The sequence below is a fragment of the Rhinoraja longicauda genome, chromosome 9 (assembly GCF_053455715.1).
Source record: "Rhinoraja longicauda isolate Sanriku21f chromosome 9, sRhiLon1.1, whole genome shotgun sequence".
In the NCBI taxonomy this organism is placed as follows: Eukaryota; Metazoa; Chordata; class Chondrichthyes; order Rajiformes; family Arhynchobatidae; genus Rhinoraja; species Rhinoraja longicauda.
The window spans coordinates 34,902,338-34,923,727 of record NC_135961.1 but is presented as its reverse complement, the minus strand read 5'-3'; the positions used below and the strand labels follow the sequence as shown (position 1 = coordinate 34,923,727).

At 42.7% G+C, this 21,390-nt stretch overlaps 1 protein-coding gene across 1 annotated transcript in view; it reads right to left on the bottom strand.

Annotated features, from left to right (window-relative positions):
* The window catches only part of slc30a6 (solute carrier family 30 member 6), a 117,443-nt gene that overhangs the window by 49,851 nt on the left and 46,202 nt on the right, over positions 1–21,390 (bottom strand). Inside the window, exons 5-6 of the mRNA XM_078405096.1 lie at positions 5,430–5,472; positions 2,785–2,850 (exon numbers count right to left, since the gene is read on the bottom strand). Coding sequence (XP_078261222.1) covers positions 2,785–2,850; positions 5,430–5,472 — 109 coding nt within the window. The remainder of the gene's footprint in view (positions 1–2,784; positions 2,851–5,429; positions 5,473–21,390) is intronic.

Genomic DNA, 21,390 nt, shown 5'->3' with positions numbered 1-21,390 from the left:
TTCTGCAGCACAGTGGCCTCCGTCATTCTTAAATGGAAGAACTTTGGAACCACCAGGACTCTTCATAGAGCTGGCAGCCCGGCCAAACTGAGCAATCGGGGGAGAAGGGGGCCTTGGTCAGGGAGATGGTCACTCTGACCGAGCTCCAGAGTTCCTCTGTGAAGATGGGAGAATCTTCCAGAAGGACAACTATATCTGCAGCACTCCACCAATCAGGCCATTATGGTAGAGTGGCCAGACGGAAGCCACTCCTCAGTAAAAGGCACATGACAGCCCGCTTGGAGTTTGCCAAAAGGCACTTAAAGGACCCAGACCATGTGAAACAAGATTCTCTGGTCTGATGAAACCAAGATTGAACTCTTTGGCCTGAATGCCAAGCGGAGGAAACCAGGGACCGCTCATCACCTGGCCAATACCATACCTACGGTGAAGCATGGTGGTGGCAGCATCATGCTATGGGAATGTTTTTCAGTGGCAGGAACTGGGAGACTAGTCAGGATCGAGGGAAAGATGAACGGAAGGAAGTACAGAGAGATCCTTGACGAAAACCTGCTCCAGAGCGTTCTGGACCTCAGACTGGGGTGGAGGTTCACCCAACAGGACAACGACCTTAAGCACACAGCCAAGACAATGCAGGAGTGGCTTCGTGACAAGTCTGTGAATGTCCTTGAGTGGCCCAGCCAGAGCCCAGACTTGAACCCAATTGAACATCTCCAGAGGAACCTGAAAATAGCTGTGCATCAACGCTCCCCATCCAACCTGACAGAGCTTGAGAGGATCTGCAGAGAAGAATGGGAGAAATTACCCAAATACAGGTGTGCCAAGCTTGTAGCGTCATATCCAAGAAGGCTTGAGGCTGTAATTGCTGCCAAAGGTGCCTCAGCAAAGTACTGAGTAAAGGGTCTGAATACTTATGTAAATGTGATATTTCAGTTATTTCTTTTTTATTACTTTGCAAAATTTCCAAACACCTGTTTTCACTTTTTTATTATGGGGTATTGTGTGTAGATTGATGATAACAAAAATGAATTTAATCCATTTTAAAATAAGGCTACAATGTAACAAAACGTGAAGGGGTCTGAATACTTTCTGAATGCACTGTACACCAGATGCATCAGCTCCTCTACACCCTTTAGAACTGAGGCATTTACCTGATACTATCTCTTTTTAATCGTTCTGCCAAAGTGTACAAGGTCACACTTCTGCATGTTGAATTTTATCTACCATCTATCTGCCCATTCAGCCAGTCTATGACTTCTCAGTAGTCCAAATAATAACCATTGCTACTGCACTCTTTTCTATAATTAACCAATTTTCTTTCCATGCTGCCAGCGAACCTTTAATTCCATAGGCCCCAATTTTTCTAACTTGGCTTCTGAAAGGGAACATCAACCAGCTTCTAAAATTCCACATGGATGATGTTTATTCAGTCCCTTCCTCAATCTCTTTTTTTACCTCATCGAAAAATTTAATTAAGTCAATCAAAATCAATTTGTCTTCGACAAATCTGTTCTGGCTCCACTTTATCAACTTATATTTTCCTAAGTACTTACTTTCTTTTAAACAAAGTTGGGGAATTGAGAACCAGAGGGAATAGGTTTAAGATGAGAGGGGAAAGATTTAATAGGAACCCAAGGGGCAACCTTTTCCACACAGAGGGTGGTGGGTATATGGAATGAGCTGCCAGAGGAAGTAGTCGAGTCAGGTACTATAACAATATTTTTAAAACATTTGGACAGGCACATAGATAAGAAATGTTTAGAAGGATGTGGGCAGGGGGTAGATGGGGCATCTTGGTGAGCATGGGCAAGTTGAGCTGAAGGGCCTGTTTCCATGTTGTGTGACTATGACTAGAACTTATTATTTACCTAATTTCTACAGAACATTTCCTTGAAATTGCTATTAAACTAACCCCTCTGTAGTTGCCTGGCATGTCCTTACATACCTTTTTAAACATCAATATTAATGTTGCCATTTTATCAGTGCTCTAGGGCTTCCTCTTTATCTTGGGAGGATTAGAAGATTATGGTAAACTGTTTTGCAACCCCATGTCTCTGAACCACCTGGGATGCTTCCTATCCAGATTTGTCGACTGCATATTGAAGTTGTTTGATTTCTCCATTCCTTGTCAACAGTGAACCACACTACCCAATAAAAAATGTAAAGTGTCAGGTAATCAAGAGCCAGAGAGATGAAATCCTTACACCCATGATAGGTCCCATTAACGAGCTAGGCTGCCATTCATTTATCAATATTAAGCTGATTTGTATCCATGCCTAGATGAACTATTACATTGGTAAGTCTGGTATACAGTTGAGTGACTAATATAATGGCAGTGCAAGAGTCTGTGGGACCAGAGCCAATATGTTATCATAAAGCACGAAAACAGACCATTCAGCACAATTTGTCCATGCCGACCAAAATGCCCATCCGATTTGCCCACATTTTGCTTGTCTCCCTCTAAACCTCTTCTATCTTCACTCTTTTTCTTTGTAAAACGGAACATCTTTCCAGAGCACATCTTTCTGTCTAGGGGTGCAGCACAACTGATAGAGACTCGACAAACCTTGGGCTGTGAAATACAAGTGCCTGGTCTGTAAAATTCACATTTGTGGATGTCTGTAAAGTGCTGCTATAAAAAGGTTAAGTGCTCTGCTTTTATTAAAATGAATAGTTAAATACCGTATTTAGAACTCCCTTCATATACAGAACAAAATACACATTCCATATTCATCATTACTATAAAATTTAAAGGTATTAATTATACACTGAACATACACTTACCCAAAGGAATATCCTGAACTAGGTTTCTTCAAAGTCACCCAGAAACTTATCAAACAAGTCACTAAACTGGGAAATAAACAGATAAAAGTAAAAAAGATGAATTAAAAATGGAACCAAGCAAAGCCAACTATATTCATGTCCCTCAGTTTAAAGATGATTACATACTGGGGTTTTACAGGTACATGTCTACCATATGTTTTATAAAGGCCGCTCATCAGTTAGGGGTTTTGTCAAAACCCCCACTATGTGCTGGAGTAACTCAGTGGGTGAAGCAGCATCTCTGGAGACATGGATAGGTGACATTTCGGGCCAGGACCCTTATGCAGACTGATGGTTCCCTACCTGAACATCACCTATCCACATTCTCCAGAGATGCTGCCTGACCCACTGTTACTGCAGCACTTTGTATCTTTATTTGAAAACCAGCATCTGCAGTTCCTTGTTTTGAACTTGGAAGTTGGTTTGATATATTTTTGTAATGCTGGAAACAATAAACTCAATGGCACCATTAATACAGTGCGGTCCATTCATCTGGTACTCTTGGTTAATCAGTACACAACAAGAACACAATTTCCCCCTGTTCATCATAAGCGTTTTGCAGATCAGTGAACCACTTTTTAAAAGCAAACTAACCAGAGAATTGTGCATTGCAAAAAAACTCAATCATATTTTTGATTTGAAAGTAACAAAATCCAGAAGGTAGAAAAAAATCTATTTTGCTAAAAATATGCCACTCTCAATTTTGATTCAATTGATGTCATCACATCATTTGATCTATTCTCTTTCACAAAAGGGCAGAAAGTGCCTGGTTAAAAAACAGCAAAGGCCTGGAAATCAGAAAATGTCCCTTCTGAAATATCAATCTATATTTCTCTTCCAAATACTTACTGACCTTCAGTGCACTTGTGTCATATTTTAACTTTTCTACTCTATTTTGTTTAGTGGATGGGGTTATGTAAATATTCACTCATCTAACTCCAATAAATGGAATCATCAAAGGGATATTTTAAACAGATTTTTATGGGAATTCTCACACTGAATTCTCTTTCATGAATTATAGATGAAGGCCCTCCACCTATGTTCCTGCAACTGGTGGTCCAGCACCTCCTTTAATCCGGACATAATTACGAGAGAGCACTTGAAATCGCCCCGAAAATGATGCGACTAGGGTGAGAAGGCTGATCTCAACCTCATCGGGATTTCCGTGCCAATCGATGGGTCATATTTGCTCCCTGCGGCTGGGGCTATGGAACTCCGGCCTGGCCGGAGTCGACAGATCCGTTCCCATAGACGACTTCCAAGATCGACTTTGCGGGTCGGTATCTCGGCTCCTCGGCAGACGGTTCCAGTATCGTTGGACTCATCTCGTCGGCTGAGACCTCTGTTGGTCTGGAAAAACGGATAATCCAGAAAGGCTCTGGAACTAAGGGTGCTGGAAAATCGGTGGGTGGACTGTATAGAACAAACCTTGATTTATGTCAATTTTCCCAGAAACAAAATGCACATTCCGTAAAAATAAATTCAGTGTTACCAGGCAGAACTGCAGAATCCACCACACAAGTTGCCAAGGTGCAGTAGGCGAGGTGCAAATTGAGGCCAATATAACCCCAGACCAAAAAGAGGTCCCAAAATGGTGCTCAGGTTCACTCAAGCTACTTAAAAAAAATAGAGCCAAGTACTAGAAGTACATCAAAGGTAGACACAAATGCTGGAGTAACTCAGGCAGCATCTCTGGAGAGAAGGAATGGGTGACATTTCGGGTCAAGACCCTTCTTCAGACTGATATCAGGGGAGTGGGCAGGACAGAGATAGAATGTAGTCGGAGACAGTAATACTGGTGGGAGAACTGGGAAGGGGGAGGGAATGGAGAGAGAGGGAAAGCAAGGGATATTTGAAGTTATTATCTAGGAGGACATTGCTGAGAAAGGGCGCCCAGGCACAAAAACGTGAAACAGATGCCTTGTAACTCACATTTAACTGATCACCTGACAGAAATCTGATATAAGGTGTCAAATAGTTCCAAATATACTTTGCTGCAGATATTTGAACAAATTGGAGAAATTGTGGAAAATGTCCTGTAGGTCAGATAGCATCAGAGAAGTTATCAGAAATAATGTTTTAGCTTAATAACCCTAGCCTGATGAAACTTTGATTCTTGTTTCTCTCCCCACCGATGTTGTTCAAAATGCTGAATATTCCACTGTTCTTATATATATTTTTAATTTCAAGGATCTGCATTGTTTAGTTTAGTTTAGAGATACAACGTGGAAACATACAGTTTGGCCCACCGAGTCCACGCCGACCAGCAACCACCCGTACACAAGCTCTACCCTACACACACAAAAGGACAATTTGCAGAAGCCAAATAACCTACAAACCTACACGTCTTAGGAGTGCGAGAGGAAACCAGAGGACTCGGAGAAAACCCACGTGGTCACAGGGAGAACGTGCAAACTCCATACAGACAGCACCCGTAGACAGAATTGAACCTGATTCTCTAGTGCTGTAAGGCAGCAACTCTACCGCTGCGCCACTGTGCTGCACTAAATGAACATTTTATATAGCAAAACTAAAATTTCACATATTAATTAATCTTTAGTCCCATCAAGCACATGCATTTAGAAAATTATAATTAAATGATTTACCTGAAAAGATCAAAGATAGTAAGGTACGTATAGGCAGTCAAAGCTGTGGAGAACAAAAGGAGAAAAAAATTAAAGTAGCATCCTCATTTTATCTGGCACATTTCTCTCCCTATCCATTAGAAATAAATGATATTTGTCAGGTTAATATAAACACTCGCTTTCCAGAACCCCTTCAACCTAATGAATGCTTCGTTAATTTTTAATTCAAGAACAATTTCAAAATATGCTGTAGTTTGCTGATTTACTGTGCTGTGTGAACGTAGATTTACCACTAAAAATGTCAATTCTCCCTCAACTTCTTAAGCACTTAAAAAAAAAAAGTTTGTCTGAGATACAAATAATGCTGCATTTGGTAGATCTGCTGTCTCATGGCGCCGGAGACCCGAGTTCGATCCTGACCTCAGGGGCTGTGTGGAGTTTGTACGTTCTCCCTTTGCCCACATGGGTTTCCTCCGGATGCTCCAGTTTCCAACCATATCCCAAAGGCGTGCAGTTTGTAGTTTAATTGGCCTCTGTGAATTGCCCCTAGTGTAGATGTGAAAGTGAGATAATATAGAACTAATGTGAATGGCTGATTGATTGTCAATGTGGATTCGGTGGGCCAAAGGGCCTATTTCCATGCTGTATCATTTAATCAAATGATACTTCATCAAACCATCTAGCAGCCTAAGGCCCTTTACCATTTTCTAAAAGTCAAAATGGCTCCTCAGTCCGAAATATCATTGACATACTATATTGCTGCATTAAATCTTTCTGTTAAACTTGTTCACAGAGTCAGTAATGTGGCTCTTTTTTACATTTGGACGATTCAGTTAGACTATGTTCCATATTGATGAGAATGTGCTCTCTTTATCATGATGGATGGCATCAGTGTTACTGGTACTGCAGTTCTTAATCATTGCCCATATTAATCTTACTTCAGAAATAATGAACCAGGTGCACGTTACCACAGTTTGCAAAGGGAAATTAAAGGTTAAAGTATTATTAAACTGGAAAACCTTGTGATCTCATCATGAACAGCATAGGAAGTCCTGTGACTGTCCTTTGTACAACGAAACGGACATGAACCCATGTATCAGGTTTCAGACTGATCGTGATTACTCGCTTTTTGACATAGTCTGCAAGGTTGGCTAATCCAAAAATTTGTACACTGTCTTTCAATGAAATTTCCTGAGAGTTCTGTTAACCTCTTCTAAATATCATGCCTGAAGCAGTCAGTACTTTCCGCTTTGCTCAAGATTATGCTAACTAGTTACAAAGAGGATCTAGATTCATCCAACACGTTTTTGAATGGAGCACCAATGTAATGAATTTTAAAAAACAAAAGGGGATTTTAGCAAACTAATTTTAGTACTTCCCCCCCCCCAAAAGGACTGTCAGTCAAAAGGATACGGTAGGGGTGGGAATCAAAACAGAAAATAGTAAATTAGAACATTTGGAAACAGCGTCTGACCACCATATTCTGTTTTAAGTTCCAGAAGGCACTTGACACAAGTGCCACGTAAAAGACTGGTGCACAAGATAAGAGATAATTCCCCCATGGTATTGGGGGAAGTATGTTAAAATGGATTTAAGATTGGTTATCACATACGAAGAGTTAGATAGAGATCTTTATCAGGCTGGAAGGAATGTATGCAGTGGTGTGCCCCAAGGTTCGATGCTTGGACCTCAATAATTTACTATTTACATTGATGTCATGGAGGAGAGGACATGGTGTAGGATAACCCAATTTTACAGATTAAGTGGGAGGCCATGTTGTGTTGAGGCTATTAGGGATTCTTCAACAAACTATAGAAAGCTGCAAAACTTAACAAATGGAGTTTAATGTGAAAAGTATGAGGTAAGAGGAATGTAAATGCAGACAATTATCCAAATGGGGAAAGATTGCAGAGATGAGCAAAGTACAAGGAGATCCAGGTAGGTGTGTGCATCTATATACTAAAACTCTTGTTTGTTTGTTTGTTTGTTTGTTCCTGAACTACAGCCAAAACGGTACACGATAGCGCGACAATTTTAAGTCCACCTTACTCACCGTCGTCCCTTTGGTACTAATGGAAGAAGTTTCACTGATATAGGTGAAATTTTTAAGTTATTAATAATAATAATATATTCCTTTATTCGTCCCACACCAGGGAAATTTACAGTGTTACAGCAGCAAAGTGGATAACAAGAGAGCAAGAGATCATTCATTATAAATAAAAGACACATAAATTGTCACCGGTTTTCTGCGTGTTCTTAGCTGTTATTGTTGACTCGTCTGCTGGGAGCAGTGCTGGTTGTGCAGTCTCACAGCAGCGGGAAGGAAGGACCTCCTATATCTCTCCTTCACGCACTTGGGGTGAAGGAGTCTGTCACTGAAGGAGTTACTCAGTGGGGCGGGAGACGTTGTCCAGCAGCGATGTTAGCTTTGCCATCATCCTCCTCTCTTCCACCATCTGCAATGAGTCGAGGGGGCAACCCAGGACAGAGCTGGCCTTCCTGACCAGCTTGTCAAGTCTCTTCCCTTCCGCTGCTGAGATGCTGCTGCTCCAGCAGACCACTCCATTCACATTTTAAAGTTTCAATCTATCTCCTTGGGAGGGAGGGGGGTGGGAGGGAGGGAGGGGGTGGAGGGAGGAGGGGGAGGGAGGATAAGGAGGGGTTGAGAGGGATGGAGTGGGGGGGAGGGGAAGGGGGAGGAAGGTAGGGTGGAGGGGGAGGGGGAGGGAGGAGGTGACGGGGGAAGGGAGGAAGAAAGGATGGAAGGGAGGGAGGGGGACGGAAGGGAGGGAGGGGGTGAAGGGGGGAGGAGAGGGTGCTGCACGAATGCAGTAGAGGTTTGGGCCCAACGGGTCCACTTGGTCTAGTAAATATTTAAATGTTAACAGGCAAGAGCCGCAAGTGCTTGGGAAGACAAATGGCATAACAACCTTTATTACAAGATTACTGAGATTAGAAATAGGAAAATATTGTTACAATTGTATTTGTGAGACCACACTTGGAGCACCGTGCACAGCATTAGTCCCCTGAGGGACTGAAGGGATATACTAGCATTGGAGATAATCCTAAAAAGATTCAGTCGGCCAATTCCTGGGATGAGAGTGTTGGCTCATCACAAGCAGCTAAATAAATTAGATCTGCATTTGTTGGAATTTAGATATATGCCAAGGTCTATCCACCAGTGAGAGACTCTCGAATAAGGGGAGATAGTTGCAAGATGAGGGCGGGTGGAGAGAGGCAGTCATTTGACACCAAGGGATGTCAGAACTTCTCCGAGAATGGCAAATGTCACCGAGGATTCTTTACCCTGAATGTTTGTGAAGGACAGATTATTGGAGGCTTTTGAAAAGGAGGTAGATACATTTTTGAAAGTGAAGAATTCAGAACTGTAGAGAACTAACACAGCAGAGGAGTTGAGACCTTGGGCATATCCACCACGATATACTGAATGATGTTCATAACTGATAGGAGCAGAATTAGACCATTCGGCCCATCAAGTTTACTCCGCCATTTAATCATGGCTGATCTATCTTTCCCTCACAACCCCATTCTCCTGTCTTCTCCCCATAACCCCAGACACCCTTACTAATCAAGAATCTATCAATCTCTGCCTTAAAAATATCCATTGACAGCCTCCACAGTTTTCTGTGGCAATGAATTCCACAGATTCACGACCATCTCCTTCCTAAAGGTACGCCCGTTTATTCTGAGACTATGGCCTCTGGTCCTAGACTCTCCCCATCCACTCTATCCAAGCCTTTCATTATTCGGTAAGTTTCAATGAGGTTCCCCCCTCATCCTTCTAAACTCCAGCGCATACAGGCCCAGTGCCATCAAACATTCATCATACGTTAACAAACTTATTCTTGGAATCATTCTCATAAACCTTCTCTGGACCATCTCCAGACCTCCCAACATTTGATTTTACAAATTCAGAATTTTGATGTCCAAAATTCAGAATTTTACAACAAAATTCATAATATGGCGAGTAATGCAACTTCTCAGCAAAAAAAAGTATGTACGCCAAATGCGCGTATGCGTTGCACTACATTCACGTGTGAAAAACGACTATTATTTCCAACAGTCTGTAGTTCTTGGACTACATGTACAATGTCAGGCCAATCATGATTATATTCTACTATTATAGACAACAGACTGTAATGAGTGCATGAGCACGGTGCATGAGTAGGCCATTCGGCCCTTCAAGCCAGCACCACCATTCAATGTGATCATGGCTGATCATTCCCAATCAGTACCCCGTTCCTACCTTCTCCCCATACCCCTTGACTCCGCTATCCTTACGAGCTCTATCTTTATCTCTCTTGAATGCATTCAGAGACTTGGCCTCCACTGCCTTCTGAGGCAGTGAATTCCACAGATTTACAACTCTCTGACTGAAAAAGTTTTTCCTCATCACCGTTCTAAATGGCCTACCCTTATTCTTAAACTGTGGCCCCTGGTTCTGGACTCCCCCAACATTGGGAACATGTTTCCTGCCTCTAACATGTCCATCCCCTTATAGAAAGGTTATTGAACAGAAATACTTATTACACAAAGAAAAAATTGTTTTGTTTTGTTTTTTCTTTTTTGCTTTTTCCTTATTTGCACATACCTAATTTAATTGAAGACATACTTGCTCCAGTGGTCTTCAACAGCAAATCACAACAGTCCATGTCCCCCCAACCCTACTCCTCCCCACCCCCCCTCTCCCCCCTTCCCCCTCCCCCCTACTTCCCCCTCCCCCCTACTTCCCCCTCCCCCCTACTTCCCCCACCCCCCTACTCCCCCCTACCCCTCCTCCCCTAAATCCACTCCTCCACCCCTCATCCCCCATCCCCACGCTTCCCCTCCCATCCCCACTCTCCCCCTCCCTTCCTCCACCTCCCCGACCCCCACTCCTCCCACTCCACTGCCCCCCCTCCCCCGCACCGCAACCCCCCCCTCATCCCCTCTCAACATCAACGGGCCTCACGCTCCGCAGCAAGGCTAGGTCAGCGGCGAGGCCGGGCCAGCAGCGAGGCGAGGCCGGGCCAGCGGCGAGGTGAGGCCAGCGGCGAGAGGCGAGGTGAGGCTGGGCCAACAGCGAGAGGCGAGACGAGGCCAGCGGCGAGGTGAGGCCGAGCCAGTGGCGAGGCAAGGCCCGGCCAGCGACAAGGCGAGGCCGGGCGAGCGGCAAGGTGAGGCGAGGCTAGCGGCAAGGCGAGACCAGCGGCGAGGCCAGGCCAGGCCAGCGGTGAGGCGAGGTCAGCGGCGAAGTCAGGGCAGCTCGAGACGAGGCCAGCGACAAGGCGAGGCCGGGCGAGCGGCAAGGTGAGGCGAGGCTAGCGGCCAGGCCAGCGGTGAGGTGAGGCGAGGTCAGGGCAGCTCGAGGCGAGGCCAGCGACAAGGCGAGGCCGGGCGAGCGGCGAGGCGAGACCAGCGGCGAGGTAAAACCAGTGGCGTGGCGAGGCCAGGCTAGCGGCGAGTACAGCGGCGAGGCGGGGCAGGGCGGGGCAGGGCGAGCGGCGAGGCATGTGTTTTGTGGAACAATGTGAGGCAAAATCGGAAAGCAGAAGCTTTCCGCCAAATTCGGAAGGGTTGGGAGGTCTGCATCTCCAGCGCCAGCACATCTTTCCTCAGACATGCGTCCAAAATTGCTCACAATACTCCAAATGTCTGATGGAGCAAGCTTGATGGTCAAATGACCTACTCCTGTTCTTGCTTTATGTTCTTATCTAAACATTTTCTCTAACTCCACCTGAAGGATACCGCAACATCACTCTCCATCATCATATTGACAGTGGAATACCAGTGGTACTTGTAGCAGCAAAGGGTACTTCATAATTTAGATGTAGATTTAGAGATACAGCGTGGAAACAGGCCCTTCGCCCACCGGGTCCGCGCCGCCCAGCGATCCCCACACTATCCTACACACACTAGGGACAATTTTTACATTTTTAATTAACCCAGCCAATTAACCTACATACCTGTACGTCTTTGGAGCGTGGGAGGAACCCGAAGATCTCGGAGAAAACCCACGCAGGTCACGGGGAGAACATACAAACTCTGTACAGACGGCGCCCGTAGTCAGGATCGAACCTGAGTCTCCGGCGCTGTTCTTTTGCTAGTCACTTTATTCTCCAGTTACTGACTGAGAAGCCAGTTTCTCGATCTAAACCATTCATTGTTTTAATCACTTCTTTCAGTCCTTCTTTTAAATTTAAAATATGGGCACCTAGTTTGCAGCTCAGGTTTAAACTATGATCAGAACTAGGTTAAATGAGAAGACAGAAGATAGGCAACTTTCTACACTGTTCAAAAGGACAACTAGTTATAAGCACTCACCCAAATAAAACAAAATTCCAACTTTTAGAAATGCTTCACATTAAGGAAACAAGGAACTGCAGATGCGTGTTTACAAAAAAAGGTGCAAAGTACTGGAGTAACTCAGCAGGTTAGGCAGCATCTCTGGAGAACATGGAGAGGTGACATTTAGAAGGGTCCCGGCCCGAAACGTCATTTATCCATGTTCTCCAGAAATGTTGCCTGACCCGCTGAGTTACTCCAGCTTTTTGTGTCTATCTTCGGTGTAAACCAGCATCTGCAGTTCCTTCCTACACATTTCGTACAGCAGGTCAGACAGCGTTACTCCAGCACTTTGTGCCTTTTTGTGTAAGGATAAGATATTCTTATTACTTTCACACCTTTCCGGATAGAGTTAAGCAGAAGGTATCAGAGTAATTTCTAAATTAATGACTGCATCTTTGCAGTATTAGTAATTGCAATAATAATCCTGATGGCTATTCTCCAAGTTAAATACATTAAATCAAGCCTTGGAAAACCAAGTCATGAATACAAGCAGGTGTAAGACACATAGCTGCAGTAAGAGGATCCCTGATGTGCACAGCTAATCCTTCAGTCAGTACAACAAACATAATACAGTAACAGAGATCATCCTGAAATATGGAACTAATATTTAAACATGCTGACAGCCATGCAGAAATGGCCTGTTGCTATGTGTGGTATACATAAGCCATGGAGCAGATTACGAGCCGTGTAACATAACATGTTATTATAAATGACCAGGATTCACTCAATGAGTTAAAGCTGAGGAATATTGAAAATAAATGCTACACTGAAAGAGCTAGATTTAATTCAATATGCTCAGGTGACAATATAGAATAACCACTGTAAAACAGGCATGAGGTATTCAAATGGATGGAAGTGATATGCACTGCAGGGAGTCAAATAGCATATATTATGACAGAAAAGTGAAAGTGGCTTTGATAAGAGCATCCAAGCTTGCCTTATCTAGGGTGACATAGAAGTGTACCGTCGAGGTTTAGACACTCATAAAACTTGAAATCTGTGTTTACATTATTTTTTTACAAAACAAAATGTTAATGCAAGTGCTCTGATTTTGAATTTATTTGCCAAGGATGCAACAAGACCAAGAATAGTTGATTTTCCATGACTTCACAATATAGTTTGAATATTAGAGGAAAGACACAAAATACTGGAGTAACTCAGCAGGTCAGGCAGCATTCCTGGAGAACAAGGATAGGAGACTTTTGGGGCGAGACCCTTATTCAGACCGTGATTATTATAGAAACGGCTCTGTATGCCTATGATTGCATTTGTTGCCTTGCCATCAAAACTACTTTTGATCCTACATATAAACTAAATAGATTTTCTCTGTGTGGTTAGCTTTTGGAACATATGAATAGTACAGACCTTTCCAGAGTATAGTTATCATGCTTATGTACACCAATGTCTTGTTAAAATGAAAAAAAATACAAACAGGGCTCATGAGATTTAAAGAACAAAAATGGTTTAAAAGCCCAATGCTGGACGATCGAGTCACATGAATCGCGGTTTAGTACAGTAAGGGTTTAATAAGATCATCCCTTGTTTTGTGTTACTTGTACCACTGATTTTAAGATAAACAGTGGAAGCTTCACATGCTCACAGAAAGCATCTCACCTCAAATCCATTTTGTCACCATTAAAAACTATTAAACAACTGATTGCATCCGCCAATGCCCATTCTTTAGTACCACATTACAGAATCAGAATTACCTTTATTGTCATCCAAAAAAAACAAGTTTTTTGGACGAGATTTCGTCACCCACAGTCCAACTTTCCAAGTTATCACGTTCTTACAATTATGAAGTGCAATAATTTTTAAATACTTTGGTAATCAACTATCTGTGAAGAACATTTTATAGGAGTCCAGAGTCAATAATATTTTATTGTCTTATGTCCCAAAATTGAACACTGAAATTCTTACTCACAGTACAGAACAGGGATGTAAACATAGTACTTCATAGATACCATAATATACAAGAAAAAATTCAATAAATGAAATAAAATATAGTGCAAAAACAAAATCAAAGTCCGAAGATCCGAGTACAACTTCGTCAGCTCCTCAAAAAACTCGATCACACAACCTGCCGTGTACAAAGTCATTCCATCTTTCCAGAGATGCTGCCTGTCCCGCTGAGTTACTCAGGCATTTTGTGTCTATGTAGTCATGTTGACTATCCCCAATTAACCCATCCTCTTCCAAAAGAATATACTATGTTTCAAACTTACTGTTAGTCTACTTCTAATGGGAATTACATCCAAAAAAATCATATTCATAAGTTCTAGGAGCAGATTTAGGTCATTCAGCCCATCAAGACTACTCCACCGTTCAATCATGACTGATCTATCTTTCTATTTCAACCCCACTCTCCTGCCTTCACCCCATAACTCTTACTAATCAAGAATCTGTCTTAAAAGGAATCTCTGCCTTTAAAATATCTACTGACCTGGCCTCCACAACTGTCTGTGGTAAAGAATTCCACAGATCAGAATTCTACCCTCTGACTAACGAAATTCATCCTCATCCTTTTATTCTGAGGCTGTGGCCTCTGGTCCTAGACTCTCCCACTAGTGGAAACATCCTCTCCACATTCACTTTATCTAGGCCTTTCACTAAATTTAAAAGATGGAAGGATTGAAGAAGTGTATTCCTAGAATATCTTCCTGTCAGGGGTATTTTGAAGATGAACTGGATTTGCTTTTGAGATGACAATACTTTCAGATGGGGAGGAATTCTTTAAAATCATTCAAGAGGGTTTTCTGAAGCAGTATGTTGTGTGTCTGACTGAGCAGGGAGCTGTACTTGAACATAATTTAAGGAATAAGGACAAGGAAGTGATTGAAGTGTCTGCAGAGGAATATTTTGGGAATAGTGATCATAGTTTGGAAAGCTTCAAGGTAATCGTGGAAAAAGATAACATTTGCCCTCAGATTTGGGCCCTACACTGAGGGTGGAAGGTGGATTTTAGGCATAATTTGGAGCAGATGTTGGAAGGGGAAATAACTGCGAAGGAGAGGCATTTAAAAGTGACGCAGTAAGAATTCAGAATCAGCGCATCTCTGCAAGATTAGAGGCAAAGATGGTAAATTTAAGGAACCTTGATTAATTAGATGAGATCAGATTATATACCAGGATGAAATTAAATTTTTAGTTCACAGGTAGCTCACAGAATAAACAGTTTATACATATAACATATAACATATATAACATATAACAACTACAGCATGGAAACAGGCCTGTCCGGCCCTACCAGTCCACGCCGACCATTCTCCCTGACCTAGTCTCATCTACCTGCACTCAGACCATAACCCTCTAATCCCCTCCTATCCATATACCTATCCAATTTACTCTTAAATAATAAAATCGAGCCAGCCTCCACCACTTCCACTGGAAGCCCATTCCATACAGCCACCACCCTCTGAGTAAAGAAGTTCCCCCTCATGTTACCCCTAAACCTTTGTCCCTCAATTCTGAAGCTATGTCCCCTTGTTGGAATCTTCCCCACTCTCAAAGGGAAAAGCCTACCCACGTCAACTCTGTCCGTCCCTCTCAAAATTTTAAAAACCTCTATCAAGTCCCCCCTCAACCTTCTACGCTCCAAAGAATAAAGACCCAACCTGTTCAACCTCTCTCTGTAGCCTAAGTGCTGAAACCCAGGCAACATTCTAGTAAATCTCCTCTGTACCCTCTCCATTTTGTCGACATCCTTCCTATAATTTGGCGACCAGAACTGCACACCATACTCCAGATTCGGCCTCATCAATGCCCTGTACAATTTTAACATTACATCCCAACTTCTATACTCGATGCTCTGATTTATAAAGGCAAGCATACCAAACGCCTTCTTCACCACCCTATCCACATGAGATTCCACCTTCAGGGAACAATGCACAGTTATTCCCAGATCCCTCTGTTCCACTGCATTCCTCAATTCCCTACCATTTACCCTGTACGTCCTATTTTGATTTGTCCTACCAAAATGCAGCACCTCACACTTATCAGCATTAAACTCCATCTGCCATCTTTCAGCCCACCCTTCCAAAAGGCCCAAGTCTCTCTGTAGACTTTGAAAATTTACCTCACTATCAACTACTCCACCTATCTTAGTATCATCTGCATATTTACTAATCCAATTTGCCACACCATCATCCAGATCATTAATGTAAATGACAAACAACAGTGGACCCAACACAGATCCTTGGGGTACTCCACTAGACACTGGCCTCCAACCTGACATACAATTGTCAACCGTTATACAAAACCGTTATCACTTGTATACAAAATACAAGTGCAACACAGCTACATGGTACAAGATTGTGGTGAAAAATCTGAGTTAAGGGAGAGTACTCTGATATTCTGCAGCACATCTACACCAGGAAAAAGTAAGACCTAAAAATATTGGAGCGCGAGGTGCCACAGCCATACCCAATGGCAGGCCTGACTCACTGCCGTGGAACCGACAACTCACCCAGAGAAGCAAGCCCACCCCGAGGTCGTCGGAACAGCGGGTCTCTATGCAGACCGGTTGCGGGAACGGCAGAGTGGGCCGCTGGAGGTCCTGCCGCAGCCTGGGGCTCAGCTGGATCAGGTGGCGATCCAGAAAGTCGAGCACGTGGACCGGACACAACCTGCAGCTACACTGAGCGGTGGAGCACTTAACAACAACTGGGACTTGAAATTGGCGCTGAATCGGGTGACTCTGTATACTGTTTAAGTGTACTACTGCTATACACTTGTATCTGTTTCGCTTATTTAAGATGTATCTAAAGTGCTTTTGTATAGTGATACCTGTACTGAAATGTATAAAAACGATTTTCGCTGTACCTTGGTACATGTGACAAATAAAGTAATGTTGAATCATTGAGAATCTAATGGGCTCTATCCTTGGATGCTACAGGAAACGAGGCAGTGGAATGCTGGGGGTCTAATGGAGAATTTTACATCTTTGTTAGCCACAGATATGGTACCAAAAGACTGGAAGATAGCTAAAGCTGTACCCTTGTTCAGAAAAGGCAGCAGGAATAAGCCTGAAAATAACATTTGGATAATTTTGCATCCACCATGTTAACAGCACAATACATGAATTCCATATCTGAAATATCTAGCACAAGAAGAGCTAATGTTAGCAGATCTGATGCAAAGGGAAAAATCATGTGCAGCCACCACTATTGAGAAAACCTGATAAGATTCCACAACTTTCTGACTCCATTAAAGCACTCTGATACCCCACACTGTTGTCTGAGAACAGCATCGCATCTGCAGGATAAGGTCAGCTGTGTATGTTTACAAAAGTGGCCAATCAAGATAAAAGAAACAAGAACAATAAAGGTAAATTAATCCATCTTTGTGTTTTAATTTTTAATGCAAACTGCAGAACACAAGACAAACATTCATATACTCCACTCTCTCATTTTATTTGAGCCATTCTATTTCTTGCTCTGGGGACAGATCCATTTCCTAAATAATTGCAGGCCTGCTACCTAGGGATCAGCAAAGTTAAAGGCGCTGCCCTTTCCCATCCATCTATGCTACATTTAGCCCATTCCCCCTGGCGCAGCAGCAACTGAGCCAATAGAATGGTGTAGAAACGTTCGATTTCCGATACCGAAATCTTAGCCAGTTTTCAGACTTGGAGAAGAGATTTGCAAACTACAGCATTCTGCTGTCATTGCTTCATGAAACACATATCGACCACTCAGTGTCGGATGTCGCAAAATGCTGTGCATTAAAAGCGAATTCTTCAATAAGTAAACTAAAAGCTTTATTGACTGAAAACAAGAATCCACTCGGTACATTCTGAAATGAAATTTAAGACTTTAAAAGGAAGCTTTGCGTCAATTCGTCCCTGCAAAACGGCCATTAGTGGCTGTGGATTCAGGTTGATAAAGGCAGCCGTCTCCTACCAGTCACTAAGACAATGTTCCCACTTTAGCCAACTCCAGACATCCAGATGGATTGAGCTGTCATAACATTACAGCAGATACTGTCAGCGAGGCTGCACAGATTTCATACCTCATCTGAGATTTCCATTTTGCTGCTTCGTGGCACAGCCAGCAAGTTAAGTTTGTTTACTCCGTTCTGCCAGACTGGGTTTGAAGGTTAATGCAGAAAATGTAGTACATCTGTACAAAAATATTTTAAAATGTATTACTTGATCTCCCAAGATACCGCTCATACATAAAGTTTATTTTACATATGTCTCTTGTAGTCATCTCTTTGGTGGTGTTCATTCCACAACTGTTTATTTGCAGTCTTTATTGAGCACACTGTCTGACTCGCTTTCTACTGTTATTATCTTTTTATATTAACCATTGTAACCTTTTCTTCCGCTTTTGGTAAAACAATGTAAGAGGTATTACACTCAGAAAACAACCTGAATTAAACACAGCGCGTCAGGAAGCATCTGTGAAGGGAATGGATGTGACATTTCAGACTGAAGAAGGGTCCTGATCCAAAACACGGACTATTCATTCTCTCCACAGATATTGCCTGACCCGCTGAGGTATTCTAGCGCTCTGTGGAGGGAATGGATAGACAAGGTGTCTATCTGTGGAGAGAATGGATAGACAAGGTGTTTATCTGTGGAGAGAATGGATAGACAAGGTGTTTATCTGTGGAGGGAATGGATAATGTTTCAGATCAGAATCCTTCTCCAGTCTGAAGAAGAGTCCTGACCCGAAACATTGTCTAGCCATTCCCCTCAGAGATGCAGCCTGACCCACTGAGTTACTCCAGCACTTTGTGTTTTGCTTAAGATTTCAACACCTGTGGTTCCTTGTGACTCCAAATGACCTGAATATCTCATTTTCGTTGTATTTTTACAATGGACAAATTGCGGAGTCTACAGCTGACACGGCGAAGACAGGAAAACACGCATTAGCAGCAGCTGGTGAACTATTCATGGTGAAAGGGAGCCTGAATCTACGGCCATGCTAAGAAGATGCAATGCTTACTCGGAATGCTTACTGCTTACCCTAACCCTAATGCAAGGCAAGAAAGACATTTGAATTTACAGATCAACTGAAATTGCATAAATATGCAGAGTGCAAAACAAGGATGCGCAAAAACAAGGAGAGCGCCTGAGCTTCAACACTCACGTCGATGGGAACAATCAATAACTAGCATTTTCTGAATCTCTCACAAAAAGGTGTTATTTGAAACCAGGCAAAGAGACACCAAGTTTCAGCAAAGACAAGGAGGACAGCTTAGTTTTCTTCCCTATATATAACGTCTATATCTTCAAAACATCTAGTAACATCCAGATGGATGTGCACAGTATGCCAAAATTTCATATCTGTTAACTAAGAGTGCAGATGCATCTTTGCCATGTCATTATCAACTCACACTTCCAATCTGAATTCAAAACAGACTGATGGAACAACGCCCTCCTGCCCCATTCTCCAATTGGCACAATAATACAAAGTATGTTGGACACAATGGAAAACCAAGTACAATATAGCACAAATTGGAACCTTCTGAGAAAAGGCTTTATGGCAAACCGTAATGTTGGGAAGCTCAGAATTGATTCAAAGAGTACATATGCTTTTCAGCATATGTGAGGCCACATTTGAAGTATTGCGTTCAGTTTTGGTTGCCCTGCGATAGGAATTATGTTGTTTAGCAGGAAAGAGTGCAGAAAAGATATAGGAGGATTTGAGGGCCTAAGCTATAAGGAGAGGTGAGGCAGGCTAGGACAGGAGGACAGAGCACAGGAGGATGAGGGATGATCTTATAGAGGTGTATAGAGGGCACGACCGCCCCGACGTGCAGCAGCAGCGGCAGCGACAGCGTGTTCGCCCGCCCCGGATCGCGGGGCTTAGGTTGGCCCGCTGCGGACCTTTCACCGTTCGGTGCGGCCTGCAGCCACAACAACCTGACCGCGGGAGAAGACGGCAGGGGAAGGGAAAAGACATTGTGACCTTCCATCACAGTGAGGAGAGGACTGGAGGAGACTCACTGTGATGGATGTTTCTTTTTTTTGTGTGTTTTTGGGGTTGTGTAACTTGCCTATTTTAATGCTTTATTGTGTAATCTGCTTAATTTAATGTTTTATTGTTGGACTGTGGGTGACTGAATTTCGTCCAAAAAAATTGTTTTTTTGGATGACAAATAAAGCTATCTTGAATCTTGAATCTATAAGATCATGAGGGGAATAGATAGGGCAGATGCACAGGGTAGGGAAATCAAGAACCAGAAGACATGGGCTTAAAATGGGAGGAGAAAGATTTAAGAGGAACCTGAGGGGCAACTTTTCACACAGAGGGTGGTGGGTATATGAAATGAGTGGTTGTTCAGGAAGGTACTGTAACAACATTTTAAAAACATTTGGACAGGTAGGTGAATAGGAAAAGTTTAGATGGATATAGGTCAAATGTGGGCAGGTGGGACAAGTGTACTTGGGACATCTTGGTCAGTGTGGGCAATTTGGGCCGAAGGGTCTGTTTCCATGCTTGTATGACTATTGCTAAACCCTTAATCTGATCTTCACAAAAGCCAGATATGGTGTTCTGAAACGATCAGCAACCTTGAATCAGGTTTCTTCAACATTGAAGTTTGTTGAAAACAAAACAAACATTGATCTGTTGATCCCTTTTTACGAGTTAGAAGTAAAATATAGTCAATGCAGGAAATCTGAAAGGGGAACAGAGAATTCTAGAAGCAAGCAGATCAGATAGCATCTCCGGAACAACCTGCAGATCGATGACCTTGTATCATCATCTTCTGATCATGGAAAAAGATCATCAACCCAAAATGCTGAGCTATATCGTGCCACAGTGACATACATTGAGGCTGATGGTGTTGTTTAGAGTATTTTCTCTAAAATGAGCTCATGACATGGCCTGCTGGAAGTGTAAACTGATAACAACAAGGCAAAGGTGAATCTCCACTCTTAGTTTACAATAGAGTCATCAGAGCACCTCCTTAATCAATGAGAGCTGATGATTAAGAAAAAAACAGGAATGATGAACAAAGTCAAATTAGCTACAAAATGAGAAATAGAAGAGTAGAGATTGAATTGGATGAGAGAAGAGAAATAGACAAGGAAAACTGGCAAAAATACTATAAACTTCTTAACAGACGTTGCAACTTGCTTGCAAACAATTTAAATCCAAGAGTCTATTTATCAATTAACTGCAATCTACACAAAATAAATGGAAAAGGAACATTGATTAATTAGCTCTGGCAATTCACAATCCATGGCTCAATCTCGTAAACCTGGTGGTGAATGTGTACATGTAGGGATGTTTCATTAGCATGTTATGATTCACGCAAGAGTTGACAATTAACTTTATCTGTCTGAAGAACGGTCCCGACCCAAAATGTCACCCATCCATGTTCTCCAGAGATGCTGCCTGACCTGGAGTTACTCCAGCACTTTGTGTCTTGTTTTTCTGAACTTTATTTCTCTCTTAGATATTGTCCAACATGCTGGAAATGTTTGCTTTTATTTCCAAGTGTAGAATGTCTGGATTCAGGGCCAATATATGCAGAGGACTGTAATGGGAAAGGATTGCCCAAGATTACTGACAAAAGACTCGTAGAAAGCACAAAGTTTTAAGCTTTCACTTAGATGGCGCATATTAATCTTGAATCTGTGGAATTCAATGCCACAGGTGGCTGTGGAGACCAAGTCATC